Raw genomic sequence first — 18,003 nt, 5'->3', positions numbered from 1 at the left:
TCTAGAAAGAGCAAGGAGGTTTTGGGCAACTTGTAAGGCTGATCCAGTTAAAATTCTCCTGATGTACTGCAAGATACCTTTGCAAAAATCACTGGAGAAACCAAAGGAAAATAAAGCTGGCAAAAACACTCCAGGCATATATTGTTTTGTAAAGTGTCACTAGAATGTAAAGTTCTAAAGAATGAAAGAGCCAAAAAATTCCTGATGGGCAGGGAATTTAGATCTGTCACCTGATCTAAACCAGAACTAGAACCTAGAAGAGAAGTAAGGATTACCTGGAGGGCCTCAGCTCTCATCACTGCTTTCATTCATGTCATAGCAAAAGATGATTGAGGGAGACAATGATGCAAAGGATCCCCATGTAACTCTGGCTCACTTCCCCTGATATGTATCAACTTCCTATTATCCTATAAGAGGATCCAAACCTCTTACAAAACAGCATGGGATCACCAGGTAGATTAACAAACAGCCATTTTCCTCCAGAGAGAAGCAACCAATTGCAAGGTACACTCTGCATGTGCTAGGACAATCTAATTGTGTTCAGGTGCTTTTGGTTGTAATTAACATTCTGGTGGTTTATATTTAAATATGCAAACTTACTGGGATCCCATTGATGCCCTGAAATCCTGGAACTCCCATTGGACCCTAAAGAAAAAGAGTACACATTATATTTCACTTCATCAGTTTGTATATTTCAGTTACCTGTGAGATATTTTTCACTGCAACACTTTCAGTCTTGGACTTCTGCTCTCAAAACCAAAAGGAGCAAACTCCTTTGCAAATCTCATGCAGATTCTCTCTGACCACAGGGGTCAGTGAAGATAGGAACTGAGCATCTGAGCTTGACAGGATGCCAAATGAGTGTTTCAGAAATGTTTTAATCAGGCAATTTAAAGTAAAAATATAATCTCCTACTGCACATCTGGAGAAAACAAGATGCCAGTAAAATAAACAATCTAGTATAAACTTAACCCTTGACTTTCCAAGAATTTCAACAGGACTTAGATATGTTTCTGTCTGTACTTGGATAGGACTGCCAGAGGTATGCAGACCACTGCATTAACTTCAGACTGCCCAAGTTGCAAGTAAATACCACACTTTGTTGCTCTGCTCTGGATAGTAGCAAAACAGACTGTTTAAGCAGAATATCCAGCCTAAATCATTCTAGCTTTGGAAAGGTAAAGTATATTGCTCCCACAAGGGATGAAGAGAGAGAGAATCTTATGGGATGTTGGTATTACATATGCATCATCTCAGTGGATAGAAACAGTTCTGGAGTAAGTGGAATCTTTTCAGAGCAAAGAAATTGTTTCCAATCTTGCACATTGCATCCATTGACACCTACACCTTATGGGCTACTCCATTTAATATTACGTAGTTTATCATATCTGCAAAACTGAACTGCAGATTTCATTTAGTATCCATTCTTTTTGCTTTTCTGGACACCAACTCAGGATCTTCTGCACAGGAACCAGCTCCATATCTCCCTGAATAGAGTGTGAATAACACCCATCTACCCCATGGCATGTGAAGTGACAGACTACTTGCAACAGCAATGCTCATTTGGCTGTGGTTCATCTACCAGGATAGCTACACTGTTCAGCAGCCTTAGGACCTCTATTCTCATTCAAAAATAAATGCTGACAATTCTCTAAAGATACTGTTGAAATTCCTTTGTATTTTTACCTCTGGACAGATAGCCTTAGATTATCTTATTCAATCAAAAATATATACAAGGCCATAAAACTATTGCAGGGACAGAAAAGTCACTGTTGAGCCTACCTTGTCACCTTTCTGTCCAGCTGGTCCCGGAGGGCCCACTGCTCCTCTCTCACCTTTGGCTCCTGGCAAACCTTCTGGGCCAGTAAATCCAGGTGCTCCTATTGGTCCTTGAAGCCCAATCGGTCCTGGTCGTCCCTAATACACGATAAAAATAAGTCAGTGCACCATGTTCACAAACTCCTCTGTAATTACTCTTTCTAACTCAATTTTTAATGAAATTTGATACCTCTCTGGGTAGTCAGGACTCCTGAAATCTTCCCTGTTCATTCTCAGACAATTGCATGCAGAACTTGAAGTGGGGCCACACCAGCACAGAGCAGAGAAGGACAACCACCTCCCTCAACCAGCTGGGGATGATGTGCTGAATCATTAATGCTGGAAAATTCCTCCAAGATCAAGTCCAACCTTTGATTGAATACCACCATGCACACTGAACCATATTGCCAAGTGCCACATCTGATCATTTTTCAAACACTTCCAAGCATGGTGACTCCACTGTGATCCAGTTCTTAACCACTCTTGCAGTGAAGAAATTTTTCCCAATATCCAGCCTGAGTCTCCCCTAGCACAACTTGAGGCCATTTCCCCTTGTTCTATCGCTGGTTGCCTGGGAGAAGAGGCTGATCCCCACCTCACCCCAGCCTCCTTTCAGAGAGTTGAAGGAAGAGATAAGGGCACCCACTGAGCCTCTTTGTCTCCAGGCCAGAAAACCCCCATCTCCCTCAGCCGCTTCTCATCAGACTTGTGCTCCAGACCCTTCAGCTGCTTTGCTGCCCTGCTCTGGGCACGCTGCAGCACCTCGGTGCCCAGGGTTATAGCGAGAAGCCTCCTTTCCCTGGAAGATCCCAAAGCGCAGGAAGGAGCAGCAGCGCTCAGCCCGGCTGCCGCGGGGTGCAGTGCCGGGCGCTGCCGGCAGATGGCGCGGGGCTGCCGGCGGGCGCTGCGGGCTGTGCGCGGCTCGGGAGATGTGCCGAGCGCTGAACCGCTCTGAGCAAAGTGTTTGCTTCCCTCCTGCTCCATGACGAGACACCAAAGACAGCAGTCTAAACCCCCAAAGTAACAGCAGAAAGTGCCGCTTGTGGCTCTGCTTTCTGCTGCCAAGGCACTCAGGGGATTACACAACGTTACCAGCACAAAGAATCAAGCCTTACGCTAAAAGATATAGAATGGAGGAGGAAGTTTTTAAAAAACTCACACCGCATAAATTCCCCTCCTTTTAATTCTCATGTCCGTGGAAGTGTGTTTCCCTCTTATTTCCCAAACTCTGTAAAACAGCAGAAGGAATGCAGCTCCCTGCTGCAAGTGTTTTAGTAATCTCAGCTGGAGACACACAAAGTCCTGACTCCACGTCTTGGCAGGTAAAAGATTTCTACAGTTAATTTAAGAATGCATTGTTACATGTTGAAAATCAAGCAAAGTGAAACAAACTGTAATTAGTTTTAAAAATTCTTTTTCCAGAATCATTCTTCGTACTTGTGCAGGCTAAAATATTTTTTTCCCATATTCCATGTGTCTTCACTGCTGGAGCAGTTTGAACTGCAACAATTCTCCCATGTCACTCTTTCTGTTGTGATTGTTTCATCATGGCCTTTTAACTGAGGTCAAGTGCATGTTTGATATTTCATACCTTTTCTGTCTAGACACTGTCCATAGTGTGCACTTCCAGAGGCACAGACTCACATCTGAAAATGCTTTTCTGTTGATTATTTTTAGCTTTCTTCACTCTGGGCTAATTATCAATGAAATCCTTTATATTGGAAACTATATAATCAGAACATTAATCCCTAGATCTTCAGTGATCCTTGGCAACCATACACAACAAGAAGCATGTTAAAAATCACATGCTTTGCTCTCACTTAAAGCTGAGACTGAATTTCCCACAATCACAAGCAATTCAGAGGCTTTCAGGCAAAAACCCAGTTACAAAGCACAGATTGTGGGCTGTTTACCTCAAGGAAACACAGCAGTGCTGAGGCGTAACCTAAAAACAGGCACATTACACTTACAGGCAGCCACCTCCCACAAAAGAAATGGCATCCAAGAGTCCACCAAGGTTTGCAGAGAAAACACACTGGGAATTCCTCATTTGTTTGAATTGCTAATACTTCTATATTCCATTAGTTTGATTGCCTGGTTAGTGACAGTGTTTCACAATGACTGGAACTGATCAGAATTAACATTTTAGGAGGCTTTTGTTTTGCTCTGCTGCAGGTCACTCTGAGAAATATATCTAGTTTGGGGGTTAAAGACCAGCAACTACATCTTCTGCTTGTGTTTGGATGAGCAGCTCTCTGACAGAACAACTAAACATGTTCTCTGTGATTTCAGGGCCCACAGCTATAAAGCTCTCTCCTGCCTTAGTGCCCTAAAAGAAAGATTTTAACAGCACTTGAAGATTTTGTCCAGTGCCTTAGAGTGTCACTAAAGCATAAGGACACAGTAAAGTGCTTCTAATCTCTCTGATAATGTGATTATGCCATGATAATCAGGCTCTCAAGAATTCCCACTGTTTCTTTTGAAGTCTGTGTGGATGGAAATCATGTTTTCTATGCTGAAACAAAGGACTTGCCTTCATTGCTAAAAAAGCAGCATTTTTCGTCACTCAGCAGCACTCCCATGAACTGTTCCAAGATAAGAGCATTATAAAGAGCAGGCACGGTGGCATGCAGGAGCAATTCCAGGGTAACAGCACATTGAAGACTGAGGTTTTACCATAAGGTAAAGTTACAGAGTTCAATGCCAGGTAGAACTTCTGTCTGACCTCAACAAGTTTACCTAGTCTTTACTGTGCTTTGGCACCAGGATTGCTCTTACTAAACCAAAGGATAAAAAGAATAAAACGTCTCTTAGCAGTGAGGACAAGCTGAAATATAAAATGTGGATTAGAGCAAACAAAAACTACAGTGAATCAACAGAACTCCCTATTTTTAATCTCCAGTGTTCACTACATATAGTATAGTAGTCTGCAGAAAAGCCATTAGCAATTAATGCAAAGAGTATCATTTTGACTTCCCAGCTGCATAACAATCCTTTGTAAAAAGAGGAAAATTATAGAATAATAATAACACCAAGCAATAAAAAGGCCAATGAAATTACTGTGACTTGTGAATGTTCTCTCAAATGCCCACTAGTATTTCATACGTTTGAAAGCTATGACCTGCATTCTCAAACATATTTGTGCACCAGGTTTCACAGTGCAGCAGCACTAAATGAGATGCTTGTCTGTCTGTAATGAATATGATGCTGGTAAAATAGCATTATTTCTTTTATACCTGGGCATTTTCATAGATAATTTTGGATTCTGACTAAGTTTGTGTCACAAGTTCAGCACGAATCATATGCATCTCTGTTACTCACATATCCATTGCAAACCATTACAAATACACAGCTGGCTCAGACATTCAGATTTTCATTCTCAATGTGTGGTAAGCAAGAACAAAAAATGCCTGGAATAGGAACCTCCCATTGCTTCTGAGTCACCACACTGCAGAAGGCGGTAAAAGCAGACAGCCTGAAAGTGCAATTTGATGGCAGTGTCTTTCAGGATGGAAAAGGTTCTGCAACATGCACCTTCCTCCTTACACCCTTTTAATTTAGCTGCATCCCAGAGTGTCATGAGGAAAGGCTTATACAGTGGGTAATGATGGGGCCTCTCTGCTGCTGCACAATCAAACACAATCCCAGTTCCTCTATTGTCCCTACCCCTTTTGCCAACTCTAATACCCCACATAAATTTTCGCCCACTGAAGCAGAGCTGCTACACATAGCATTGCAAATTCCAAACATTCTTTATTTCCCATTGCCTCTGTGAGCTTGGAAAATAAAGTGTAAATCTATTTGATTTGTCACTGTGCAAAGAAACACAGGTGGAAATGGTATGGAACCACTGGACATGCCCCTTATTTCAGGGACAAAAGAAACAAGTGCATGCTTACTTGGGGAACAATTCTACTAGCCTAAGTCACTGTCAAATAACAACTCAGTGATTCATCACCATAAAGGACGCTGGAACACACTAAGTTAGATAAATCTACAGCTCTAGTAATAAAGTAGAAAATACTGATCAGGAATGGCAGAACTGATCCCCATTTTTCTCAGTAAATTTGTAGACTGCCATATTTCAAGCAGCAAAGCACTATTAATTTTCTTAGCAAAATTAAGGTCCTTTGTATGAAAAGAGCAACTGAATTTAAATATGCTCGTGTTTTTTGAAACTAACATATGGTTTCCTCTCCATGAGAATTCAGAGACCACATTTTTTAAAAGGGTCTTACTCGCATTCTCTATTCCTTCACCCATTATTTCCCCCATAGCACATTTTATTGACACAAAAACTTGCTAGTGAAATCTTTACTTCATGAGGAAATGCTTTGTAGTTTGAAGGATCTCATACCTGTTTGATTACATAAAGGTGAACAAAGAGCAAACCGTTAACTCATTATGGCCCTAAAAATGCATGTTCTCATTTAGTGCATACTCTAAGCCTGAAAGTTTTAAGGAAGATCTATGTGCTCGATTCCCATGTTGTACAGGACAGCCTGTACAAGGGACTGGTCCCTCAAGATGCCTTTCACACAAACAAATTGCATTACCTGTTTAAACCAGGGACGTTCTCTCTGCTGAGAGACACCAGGTTACAAAAGTTGACACAGGAATCTGGCCAAGCTCAGCTGAGAGGGTCTGTTGGTGACTTACCAGTGCAAGGCAGCCTTGTCCACTGGTGAGCAGCACAGCCTTGGGCCAGCCTTCAACTTTCTACCTCCATTTCCTCCCTTCTCCTCTTCGGTCTGCCCTCCTTTCACAGCAAGATTCCCACAGCAGTGGTTCTCTCTTGCTAGATAGACAGTGAGCAGCACAACAGAGTCCTGCTCTCAACCGGGGCCCCACAGTTCTACTGTAATAATAATAATTACTGATGAAAACCCCTTCACTATTTTCCTAAATTATAGGTCAGGTATCCAGTGCCCTGCTCACATTCCAGAGTAAGTAATTATTCTCCCTACTGAAAAATGCTTTGTACTTTTAAAGAAAATTTTTCTTTGGATTTTTCTTCTAAAAACTTTGGGGAAGTCTTATTCGAAATGGCTTCTTTATTTCTGTCATATAATTTACTGTTCCTCTACACAGATTTTTACCCACACAGCATGAGAAGAATATACAAAACTATATATGCATACAGAAATAATGGACTGGAAAAAGATCCTGTGCAACAATCCTGCTTCATTCAGCACCTTCCCAAAAATCATACCATTTGGTGGCTTTTTTCTGTTTTATTCTCTGTTTAAGGAAGGATATTAGAGTAATATTTTTTTCCCGTTAATTTTAACAAAAAAGACAATGTTTTCATGTACCACGTGAAATTCTTTAGTATCACAATGCCTTTCAAAAGTTTTCCATTTATGCAAAGCAGCCCTTGGCTTGCTCGCACTGCCGACTCTCAAGGCTGCTCTGGTCATCTCAGGACCAATCTTTCAATGCAGTAATGAGCAACTGCAGGCTGGTTCTCACAATTTTCAATTTTAGTTCATGTGATAAACTCCATTTTCAAAAAAATACTTTTGTTATTTCCACTAAGCCTGACTAGACTGCAAGTAGAAAATCTAGGTGACAAAAACTGTGTGTGTGCATATGTATGTATATATATTTATATAGGTATTGTTTTACACCCTATTTTTAAGTGCTTATAAAAATGAATGGAATTTGATTCCAAAAACCATTTGATGAATCCCATACTTCAGTAACAAAGTTGCAATGGAAGTTTTACCACATTATAAATACAGATCTGTATACAAAACCTAGACAAGTATTAAGAAAATCTTTCTTTTTAAATTGGATATTTCAATCTACGAAAAGTTTGTTCCTCAGAATGCTTGATTTCCAGTTAAAAGCTTTCACGAAACATCCTGATCCAATCAATTCCACATATTTGCTTTTTCTATTTATAACACACAAAGAGACCACATACTGTCATCTTTTTCCCCACCATGGACAATGCCAGGAGTGACTCAATATTAACTGAGAGTAATTATTCCATTTTATACTTCACAGCTTTTGAAGCAACTACAAAAAATATACAAAAGTCAAAAAGGATGACTTTAACTTTGATTACTTTTTTGCTTTGATGTTGTGAAATGTCCAAGTTAGATAAGAAAGTAAGCTCATGTGGAAAGGTTCCAGGCCACAGAGAACACAGATAACATGAAAGTCCATGAAAGCCCCTTGTGGGATGTAACATTTGTGTGAGAGATGCACCAGCGAGGCAGCAACCTTCCTGTGCTCAGCTCCAGAGGAGGGGAGCCACGTGTAACACTACACACAATGACAGGCACTACAGACAGATTTTAGTCATGGGGATTTGTTAAAATAAAGAACGAGCAGCAGGATTTACAGAGCAGCGTGATGACTTACACTGTATTTCAATTAAATGAATAATTGATGAGTTATTATGAGTTAAAGCTTGTTTTTAAGGAGCTACTCTATATATTTGCCTTTTTCATGATTATCAGTCAGAATTATGCCCTTTTTTTGAGCAGAAAAAAGATTTGCAGAGACTAGATTCTGATGAATTGCATCCCAGAGTATCACCACAGCAGAGGTGATCACCCCTGAATCCCCAGCTTACCCACTGTTTGTTTAAGCCAATTGGCTGTGAGCCTCAGGTGATATATGGTCATCTGAGATGAAATTTTTGCTGTTTGCCACAGCAAAAGGTTTTTTTGCTACCTTGACTGATATCTTTAGGGTCTTTTTGTGTTTAAAAATAGGCAGAGCAATACAAGGTTCATAGACAAATGGAGACAATTCATGTAGACAGCACATGAGATTGACACCAGGCACTCCTCTGAAATCACGCACATGTTTAAGCCTGAATTAGAGGCAGCTGAGGAAATGAGGCATGACGGAGGGGGTAACATAGGTAGGAGCTGCTCCTACACCTCATGGAGCTCTGGCACTACATTACACTCATCAACATTCCAAAAAAGAGGGCTTATATTGAAATACTCGATTATGAAATCTTAACAAAAATGTTGAAGAAAGTGAAGTCTAACTGACTTCAATTTACTTATGAACTGAGGGTTTTTGGTTTTTTTAATTTAACAAAAGAGCACAATACAGCCAAAGGTTTGAATGGTTTATGAGATTTTATGGTCTTTTGCAACCTCTGTTCATATTCTCTCCCTCAAGCCTTCAGTGCCTAATCTCTAAAAAATGTTTTAGAAAGCCTTTACAGTTCCCCGACCTGTTCACATAGGACAGCAGCTGTCATAACATTTTCCTGCCCTTAATTGAAAGAAAAGAATTTCTGAGTATTGTGTACTTCTCTTGACAGCATCACAAGTCCTGAGCTGAATTTTAATACAAAAGAATTAGTTATTTCAGAAGAAAACACAGGGTTTCCCTAGAACTTCTTTCCATTTTCCCCATGGCTGTACAGTAAAGTAGACTAGGCAGCACTTGCAAAGCATTTTCCTCCCCAGGATGCACACAAGTCATCTCTGGTGAGAGCATGGCAGTGGAAATGACCAAATGGCAGCTCCTCGGCAGTCAGTCCCCAAAAGGGGAGAGGAAAGAAGGAAAAGCAAGAGAGTCCCTCTCTCCACTGGCTCTCGTTGCCTGTGTGTACATATATGTGTTTATGTATCGTCTCCCCAACACATTTGGTAATATCAAGCAAATTATTGCTCACAAACCATTTAAAGGGGTTTCACTTAACTCATTTCTGAGGAAGATACAACCCTAATAATAGATATTAGACATGTCTCCTGTGGAAAACAGATGTTGAATCACAGTAACTTCATGGGCAACCACATCAGGACTGCTGGCCACAAAACCACAGCTTCCGACTCTCCTTAAGATACACCCTACACCAGAGTTCCAGGGATTTGCTATGGGCTCATGAGGAAAGAAGAACATGCAGAGTTGTGTTATTTTCCGTTCCACTTACCCTTAGCACCCCAGAGAACAAACCAAAAAAGCCCAATGTGTTTCTAAAGAACCGTTTAAGTGAACAGCAACAATGAACTTGCTCCCTCCCCCTCTGGCTGGCATTTCCAAGCTGCCTTCCTCATGGATTCAAGTGACAGAAGATTCATTGTTGCAAAAAAATGTTGTCAGTAGAAAATTAGCTGTATTAAGTAGTGTACCGAACAAGTGAAATCTTGCCAGTGTCAGGCCTGTTAAGACTATTAAAAGGACATTGTATCTAGAAAGGCAGGAAGGGTTCAGACACATGCTGAAGCCGAACAGACTCCAAACCTCCGCAGGGTCTGCTGTGTCCAGATCTGTTAATTTGCTTTGGGCTCCTCTCCAGGTCTTTCCTTTACAACAAACCCATTTTTTAAAAATTTCTAATTCCCCTTTGCAAGCAAACGCTATGAAAAGTTAGTGTTTCCTCAGAGGCCAAACAGGGATGTGGGCAAAAGCTACATCTAGCAGGAAGTGCAGCATTTTCCCAGTACAGCTATTCTTTAGCAGATAGGATGGCTTGGGATTCCCTGTTGCACTGAGGGGCAGAGCTGCTGACTGTCACACATGCCACACAGGCACTGCCCATGGGAATCCTGGCTGTGCATGGGCAAAGTGAGAGCTTCACTCTGTACGAGCACGAGGAACGGCACATCTCAGTGGGCAACTTGTGCTTCCACACGCAGGATTCTCTGTCCATCAGCCCCTACAGCGCAAGGCAGGCAGGAAGGAAGGAACTGATAATAAAAAGAGCAAAAATACCTATCCACTGGCTCACAATTTCCAATACGACATTATACCTACACATTACTACCTCCCTCTTTCTGCCTGGGAACTGGAAATCAAGCGCAGTCAAGACACGTCCTCCTTCCCCAGTAATACAGAGATAAGGAGATAACTCAGAGATAAGGAACAGACCCAGAAGCATGAGAAGAAGATATGGAAAAGGAGCTACGGAAGCCCCTTCTGCTCTGTGGATGATACAAAGAGCTTTCCATTTCCCTCATGCTGTGGGAACAGAGATGTCCTCTTGTATCAGAATTTACCCAAACATGAGATTCAACCAGTAAAGAAAGGACAAGGATGAAGAAAACAGTAATAAAAAAACAAGAATCCTTTGAGGTTTCCATGGACAGGAATAATCACAGAGCTCTAGTGAACCCTTTCCTTACATGATGCTTTCTTGGCCTTTCTAAAGGGCCTCATGCTGGTGACAAAAAGTGGTTCAGGAATCTTTTTATGCGCACTTTATTGCACTTTCACCTAGAGATAAGCTATTCCCAGCTTTAGGTTCTATCAGCAACTAAACTAAGTTTCCAGTCCATTTAAATCCTGGCAATTATCCTGAGGAACTCATTTTCACAATATGCATCTAAGACCAGCAATTTAAGTGTATTTTTATATAAACACTGAGATGTACAAGAACAGTTGCAAAAATGTCAGTTAAAGACTTCAAGCAAAGATTTAATGTCTCATGCACTTCTAGAAAGGAACCACCCACGAATCAACAGCAGCCAGGAAGAAGTTAAAGGGTACCAGTCTTTAGGACAATTATTTTGTGCTCACCAGCTGGGTTCCCTGCTGGGCACTGGATAGGCAAGATCCTGCCCTAGTTTTTTCTGGGCTAGCAATAGGAATGTGCCCTCTCTTTGGAAAATTTTAGACCCAGATCTGGGGTATGCACTCTGGGCTAGGCTTATTCATCCCCAGATTGCTGTGATGCCAAATCAAACCCATTTTTAAAAGGGCTGTAGGGGTCTGGTCATTCAATTAAATTTCACTCTAAAGTATCTGTTTATTGATAGGTGTAATCAAAGCAAGAAGTGGTCACATACAACACATCTCAAAGGAGGGTGATAATTTTTTTCCATGGTAATTACTCTAGAGCCAAACCTTCTCTTGAAGGATCATAACTGAGGACCATTTCAATGGAGATATCAAAATATCACATTAATTCATTAATTAGTAGTGGTAGCTCTACTGAAGTTATTAATTCCCTATTTTTTCACACCACTTACAGAAGTTTCCTGTGTTGTTGTCAACCATCTCACAGTATTCCAGCTAAAACAGAACAACTTATCTTGGTTTAAAAGCTGCAAATATAAAAACTAAGAGAACCATCTTTATATTTAACAGCTTGTCTTTGAATCTTCATAAAAGGTGCTCAATCTTTTCTCAGTTCTCTCTGTCTATAAGCAGATATTCTAGCTAGTAATGTGGCTGCTCCTATCAATGACATTTGTCTTACTGCATTTTGCAATAAATTAAATATTGAGGTGAATTTGTTGCAGACACTACTTAATAGTAACTAAAGTAATACAGATTTCTTTTCATATTTGGAATAAAACATAGCTGTGGTTTTTCAGTTGGTAGTAATATCATAATTAAATAAAACTTTTCAATGATTGTTATTGTGTTCTCTATTTCTGCAGAATGTAAATTGAGTCATTAGAATATGAACAATAGAGATTTGGATCACAAGTGTAACACTGGTATTCTAAAAGCAGATTTAAATGTCTGTATCCATTTATGCTTCCAGGAGTTTCTCTCAATTTGTCTCAGATTCCTGAGAGAAGAAGGTCTGGAAAACTATGACATAACTGAATCTAAAATCTGAATCTTTCTCTACCTTAGCTAGCAAACCAAGTCACAGCCTAACCTATTCTGGACAGCAATCTTATAACTGCTTTTTGGCTCACTTTTATCATACTGGATTGTCCTATTACTTTTTTTATCCAATTATTCTATTACATTTCACTGTTATACAGCAAATGTGTATCTATAAGATGCCATAAGTTAAGCAATATTCCAGAAAAACAATCTTGTCTTTTTCTCGTTGTTCTTACAGATGCATTACTTATCTCCCTTCCCCTGTCCAATATCCAGTGTTTGTGCTATTACAACCAAATTAGTGCTTAGTACAATGTAATTTTGAAAGCAAGTCTGAACCTGGCATCTGATCTATGCAGCATGACTACCTCTAAGCCTTACTGCCATACCATATATAACATTAATCATCTAGTGAATAAAGTAACCTCTTTTTTTGTGAAAAAAAACAAAAACAAAAAAACCCAACAAACCAAACTACAACAGCAACAAAAAAAAAGCCCCTTTATGCATTTTAAAAAAAAATCTATTTTAGTCACCAGACCATGTTCCACATGCTAAACATTCTGTTTACAAGGGAGAAACACAGCAAAACTTCTCATTATCCACTAAGGTCATTCAGCCCCAAAGGATGCTTCTAGTTAGAAAGGCAGGCGGGGAAAGTAGGCCACGTACAGATCTGGCCAGTACAGGGTCAGCAGCAAACAATAGATTCCCTGCAAGCAGTTTCCCCTACATTTTGCCTCCCATAGCCTTCCCAGCATGTTCCTGGCACTTCAGAAAGGTCTGAGCAGCTTTCCTTGCACAGGGTGCTGCTAAAACCAAAAGTATCTGTTTGAACAGATAATATTAGTCAAGATTTGAAACTCAGATGGGAACCATCTCATGCTTATTCAAGATAGCAGATTTAGAACAAAAACTCTTCCCAGAGACCTGTTACACAGCAGAGCCGAGGGAAGCTTTGCAAACATGTAAACAATTCACTTTAAAGGGAAAAAGAGGAGTCTGTGAATTCTCATCTATACATTGCTTGGAAATACACAGACCAAAGCAGGAGTCAAGAGTAGTAGAGGTCTGAAATCTACAATAACATTTGGCAAGATTCCAGTTATCTCTAGAGGCTTAAGCAGAGCAGGTCCAGGCAAAATTTTACTGCAGTGCCTGATAACATGAAGCGCCAGTCAGTCAGAGGCTGGTTTACTGGGCAGTGTCAGAGAATAAACTGCAATTAGCAAAAATAACTTCAAACTAAAGTCTGGGAAAGAAAAAAATAGCGGATTTTTCACTTGTGCTATGTAAGTGTTGCATATTGATTGAGATAAGGACGGAAATGAACTTTTCACCTACTTGAATTCCCATTGGCTAAGGTATATAGAATAAATTATCAATTCCAATGTTGCTTGTCATCACATAAATTGTATGTTTAAGTCCTTGGACATGTACTACGTGGCTGTATTAACACTCCAAAAAGCTTCATTCAATTGTTGGTATAAACCACACTTCCAGTCTGCTTAATCTTTGACAGACAGGTCTCATTGTGCCCAAAATCCCTCACTACACAATACAACAAAGACTTAAATGACTCTGTAGGCCTGCTCTGCTACCCACACTGCTCTGCGCTTCCTGCCTACATATCCCTGGAATTCATGACCATGCAGATTACTAAATTACACACTAGGCCAGGGATTAAGCATGGCTCTTTGTATGGGAGCATCTGAGGTCCGGAAGAAGATTTTACCTGTCACGGTCTGTGCTCACTGGGCCTTGATGAGAGACAGAAGGAAGCAGCGCCGCAGAAGATCACAAACACTGCTGTGTGATAATCAGCGATCTGTATATGATGACAGGATAACCTGACTGAGGCTGTCCTGTACACAGGTCTCAGCAACTTTAGACAGACAATAACCAGCCTGCTATGTCCAAATCAGCGCAGCAGCTTCTTCCTCCTTAAAATAAAAGGTGAAAGCATTCCCTGTTCTGATGGATGGCAAGCCAGAAAAAGGTCTTCACTGCACCAAGCAGAACTGGAAAGTCTAAGGGTTAGAAATACATCCTGCAATAAAGCAAACATGCCAACAAGATAAAGGGAAGGGTATGGTAGCTCATCAGTTGTTTTAATTTAGCTGCTAATCAAAGCTGCAATTATTTCTGATTGTTTTCAGAATGCTTAAAAGTTACATATCTAAAAGAATTAAAAATAAAACCAAGGGAAAAAGGCCTGGAGTAACGGCATAAATTTAAACACCTTAATGATATTGTATGCCTTTTATCCATCGCTTTTCACTTGAAAAAACAGAAGTCTTTAGTAGGCCTCAATCTTGATGTTTAGATGAGACTGAGGAGAGTAGTCTTTACCCCTTTGTAACTTACAGAGGGCTGGCAACTCCAAGCTTTGGCTAAGTCTGTTAATAGTTCAGAAGTTAAAGAATTGCTGTGACCCAGACAGTATAATGACAGAAATCAGGAAAAGTCTGTAGAGAGACATCACATTTTACAAAAATAAGGTATTTGCCTTTTTATTTTTTTAAGAGATAGTATGTGTTAATTTTTTTTTTTTTTGCTTTTCTCCTCTTTGCATACATATTCTTTATTTCTAGTAGTAAATTAGTAAATACTGACATCTCCCAGGTTTTACTAGTTATGTTGGAGCCATACTGGTCTGAACGACAATACTGCATTTCTCATGGTATTTTGCACTCACTTGGAGCACAGCAGAGGACAGGCATTATCTAAGGTCTGAAAGATACGAAGCTCACAGCATAGACACTTCTATGGATTTGTTTCAGACAGCAAACTCTGCTAAAAAAATAACAAATGGGGACCAGTACACCACAATACAGCAATGCTTTAGTTCAACATCATCCTATTACATCAAAGAGTAGTGTTACTACATGCCAACATGATGGCATGTCATTTTAGAGGAACCCAAACTGTCTTAGATCTGCAAATAGCCTCCTAGCAGCTCATAAAAAAATGCAACCCCCCAGAAATCCTGGGATGACAAGCACTGGAAGCGGATCTGGTCTGCACAGACTCAGCAGGACTCTTTGGAAGTTGCTGCCAGTGCTCCTTTTGCAGCCAGAACAGCCACTGTTGAGCTACACAAACTACTCTAAGCCCTTTCCCAAGAGCCATCAGCCAGGGAACAACCATTTGACTGCCGTTTGAGAAAAATAAGCAAAGCATACTTTAAAAGAATAGAGAAAGAAAGAATCCACTATTGATCACTGCTGCAAACTGGCTTTGTATTTCCCTTGTTCCTACACTGACTCCAATTTCAATTAAACCACAGCTAGCTGCAGCAATGTTTTCCATGGGATATTTTTTAAAGCCTCACAGCATAGCGTGCAACAAACTGTGCCCTCAGCCCACACAGACATACCACCCTCCACACACTAGGCTAAGTTCTTGATAATCCCCATAGGCATTTATAACAGCCTGGTTTTTAGCCAGTGAGAACAGAAAAACAGTGAACTGGATCAATGAACACACATTCATTTCTACAGGGTTTTATATCCCATACAGACTCCAGTGCCTTCTCACTGACATCCCTACAGACAAATGATGACTGCAGTGAAGTACAGCCCTGATGTCAGAGGATCAGGCATCACTCCTTCACTGCCACTGCTCTTGCCAACACAGCCAATCTTTGCTTGGCTGAATCAGCATCAGCAGAAATGTTGTCTTATGTCTGCCTCTGACTGGAAATGCCAGCTCTGCAAGTGTCTGCCAACCAAAGCCTGAGGGGAATCATGCCACTGAGGAAGGCTAAAGCATCAAGGCTTAAAAGCAGAATAAAGGAAGAATCTGAGAAATGAAAGGAGATAATGTTAAGAAGCACAGAGGAGGCACAACTATACTGTCCACCTTCAGTTTGCAGCACAGGCTGAAGAGTACACATGAGGGAAGCCCACAAAAGTCAATAAACAGTCCTACATGTACAGTAGTATCCTTGTTTCCAATGTGAAACTAAGCAGCAAGGATGTGCATCAGAGACTCTTGCTGGTTGATTATTATGTGATTCTGGTGACCACCTCCTTGGTCTTACTGCTGGTCCAACTGGTACATCCAAGAAACAGACCCATGAATGCTGAGCTGCAGTTCCACAAGGGGTCAAGGGAAAGGCAGGCTGCAGAGCCCAGCTTTCACTTTCCCAGCTCCCACAGACAACATGCCCAAGCATAGGACTTGCATCCTGAACACCAGGGTTTTACTTGAGTCTCAAAAGCTGCATCATTATCTCTCTGCTTTCCAGAAACAACATTTTTCCACTAACACAAGTAATACTGCAGTGTCAAAGCTCTTATCGGTTGACTGGAATAACAGTTACTTTATCCTGGGGAAGTGAAATTTAACTATCCAGAAACTTTGTCTTTGCTGAAGAAATGAAAGAAAAGAAAAGTTTTTTTCCTTGTCTTTGCAATAATAGATGCAGCAGCAAGTGGGGAAGAAATCTGTGACTCCTTGTGATCTATCAGAATAAAATCAACATTATTGATTTCAATAGCAGGTTTTTTTCCATCACTACATAATTCTAGTGCTAAGAGGTCATACTGTATTTGTTAAAGAAACAATTAGCTATTAACACCAACTATTTTATTTTCCTCTCCACTACGGCAATATGTGAAATGCACACTCTTTTCCAAATAGCTTCAAAGGCTTTTTTTGGTAAGTGTCTCCAAATCTAGCAAGCTTCCATGAAAGCTGCTGCCCCACTCCACTCCAAGCCCAGAGTCACCTCCAGGGCAGAGACCTCAAACTTTTGCCTGAATCAAACTGTATCAAGACACTCTCAGGTTCTTTCTCTGGCTCAGGTTCATTGAGTGTGTTATCCTTCAGCTTTGCTTGTGCGTATACTGGGAATGTTTAATTATATTAAGGATCCATTATATGGATCTTTAAACCTCCCTATTATGTCTGCAGTGAACACTAAATCCAAATGCTCCACAGTTGAATGCAGATGGATGAAAACCCAAATCTGCCCTCGTGTCAAACTAGTTTGGGATCATTCCATGGTTTTGTCCCAGCTGTGTGCTTTCCTTAAAAATCAGGACATTTAATGCTTAGAAGAAACGTTCTTTGGTGCAAGGCTTTTTTTTATTGTTTATACAAAGTACAACTGATCCTGATGTGTAACTGAGGCCCCAGGCCCTGCTGTACTATAAATAATGAAAACAGTCATCAGACCAAAGAAACCAAAGTCTTTGCACAAATGGTCCTTTTAAAACACAATCCAGTTGGATGGTGTCTTCCAATTCTGCTGGAAATAGTGTTTTACCTCCCACAGCACCATAGCTGTTACAGGACAGATATATTGCTAATTTACTGAAATAAATTGATTCTTCTACGGAGATGGTATAAGAAATCTCTGTAGCACTTCTAGTAGCATGCAAATTCAATGCAAGGAAAAAGTAATCAAGTGGTAAATAAAAAAAATTTAACTGATTGAAATAAAATCTCTTCCACAATTAAATTTTCTGGTTAGGTTTCAACACAAAAGTAGTAGGAAAATCCAATATTTTTTCATTAATAGATCAACAAAATAGTATCACAAACAGTACCTCATGTGGCAAGAACCTTAAAAATTAAACAAAGCAGACAATTTGTAAATATCTTTTTTGTTTAGTCTGGAATACTAATTTTATACAG

General features: G+C 40.3%; 1 protein-coding gene across 3 annotated transcripts in view; it reads right to left on the bottom strand.

Annotated features, from left to right (window-relative positions):
• Window positions 1–18,003, bottom strand: part of COL4A6 (collagen type IV alpha 6 chain) — a 106,996-nt gene that overhangs the window by 37,576 nt on the left and 51,417 nt on the right. For 2 of the 3 annotated variants that reach the window (XM_085060365.1, XM_085060366.1), the window contains 2 exons: window positions 1,783–1,917; window positions 601–645 (listed from right to left, as the gene is read on the bottom strand). In XM_085060365.1, the coding sequence (XP_084916491.1) occupies window positions 601–645; window positions 1,783–1,917 (180 nt within the window). Of the gene's footprint in view, window positions 1–600; window positions 646–1,782; window positions 1,918–2,008; window positions 2,028–18,003 lie in introns of those variants that run through there. The other variant, XM_085060367.1, reaches the window with a different exon arrangement.

The sequence above is a fragment of the Lichenostomus cassidix genome, chromosome 4A (assembly GCF_008360975.1).
Source record: "Lichenostomus cassidix isolate B80296 chromosome 4A, HeHo_3.0, whole genome shotgun sequence".
Taxonomy (NCBI): Eukaryota; Metazoa; Chordata; class Aves; order Passeriformes; family Meliphagidae; genus Lichenostomus; species Lichenostomus cassidix.
Note: the sequence above shows the minus strand (reverse complement) of the source record. Positions and strands in the feature narration are given on the sequence as shown.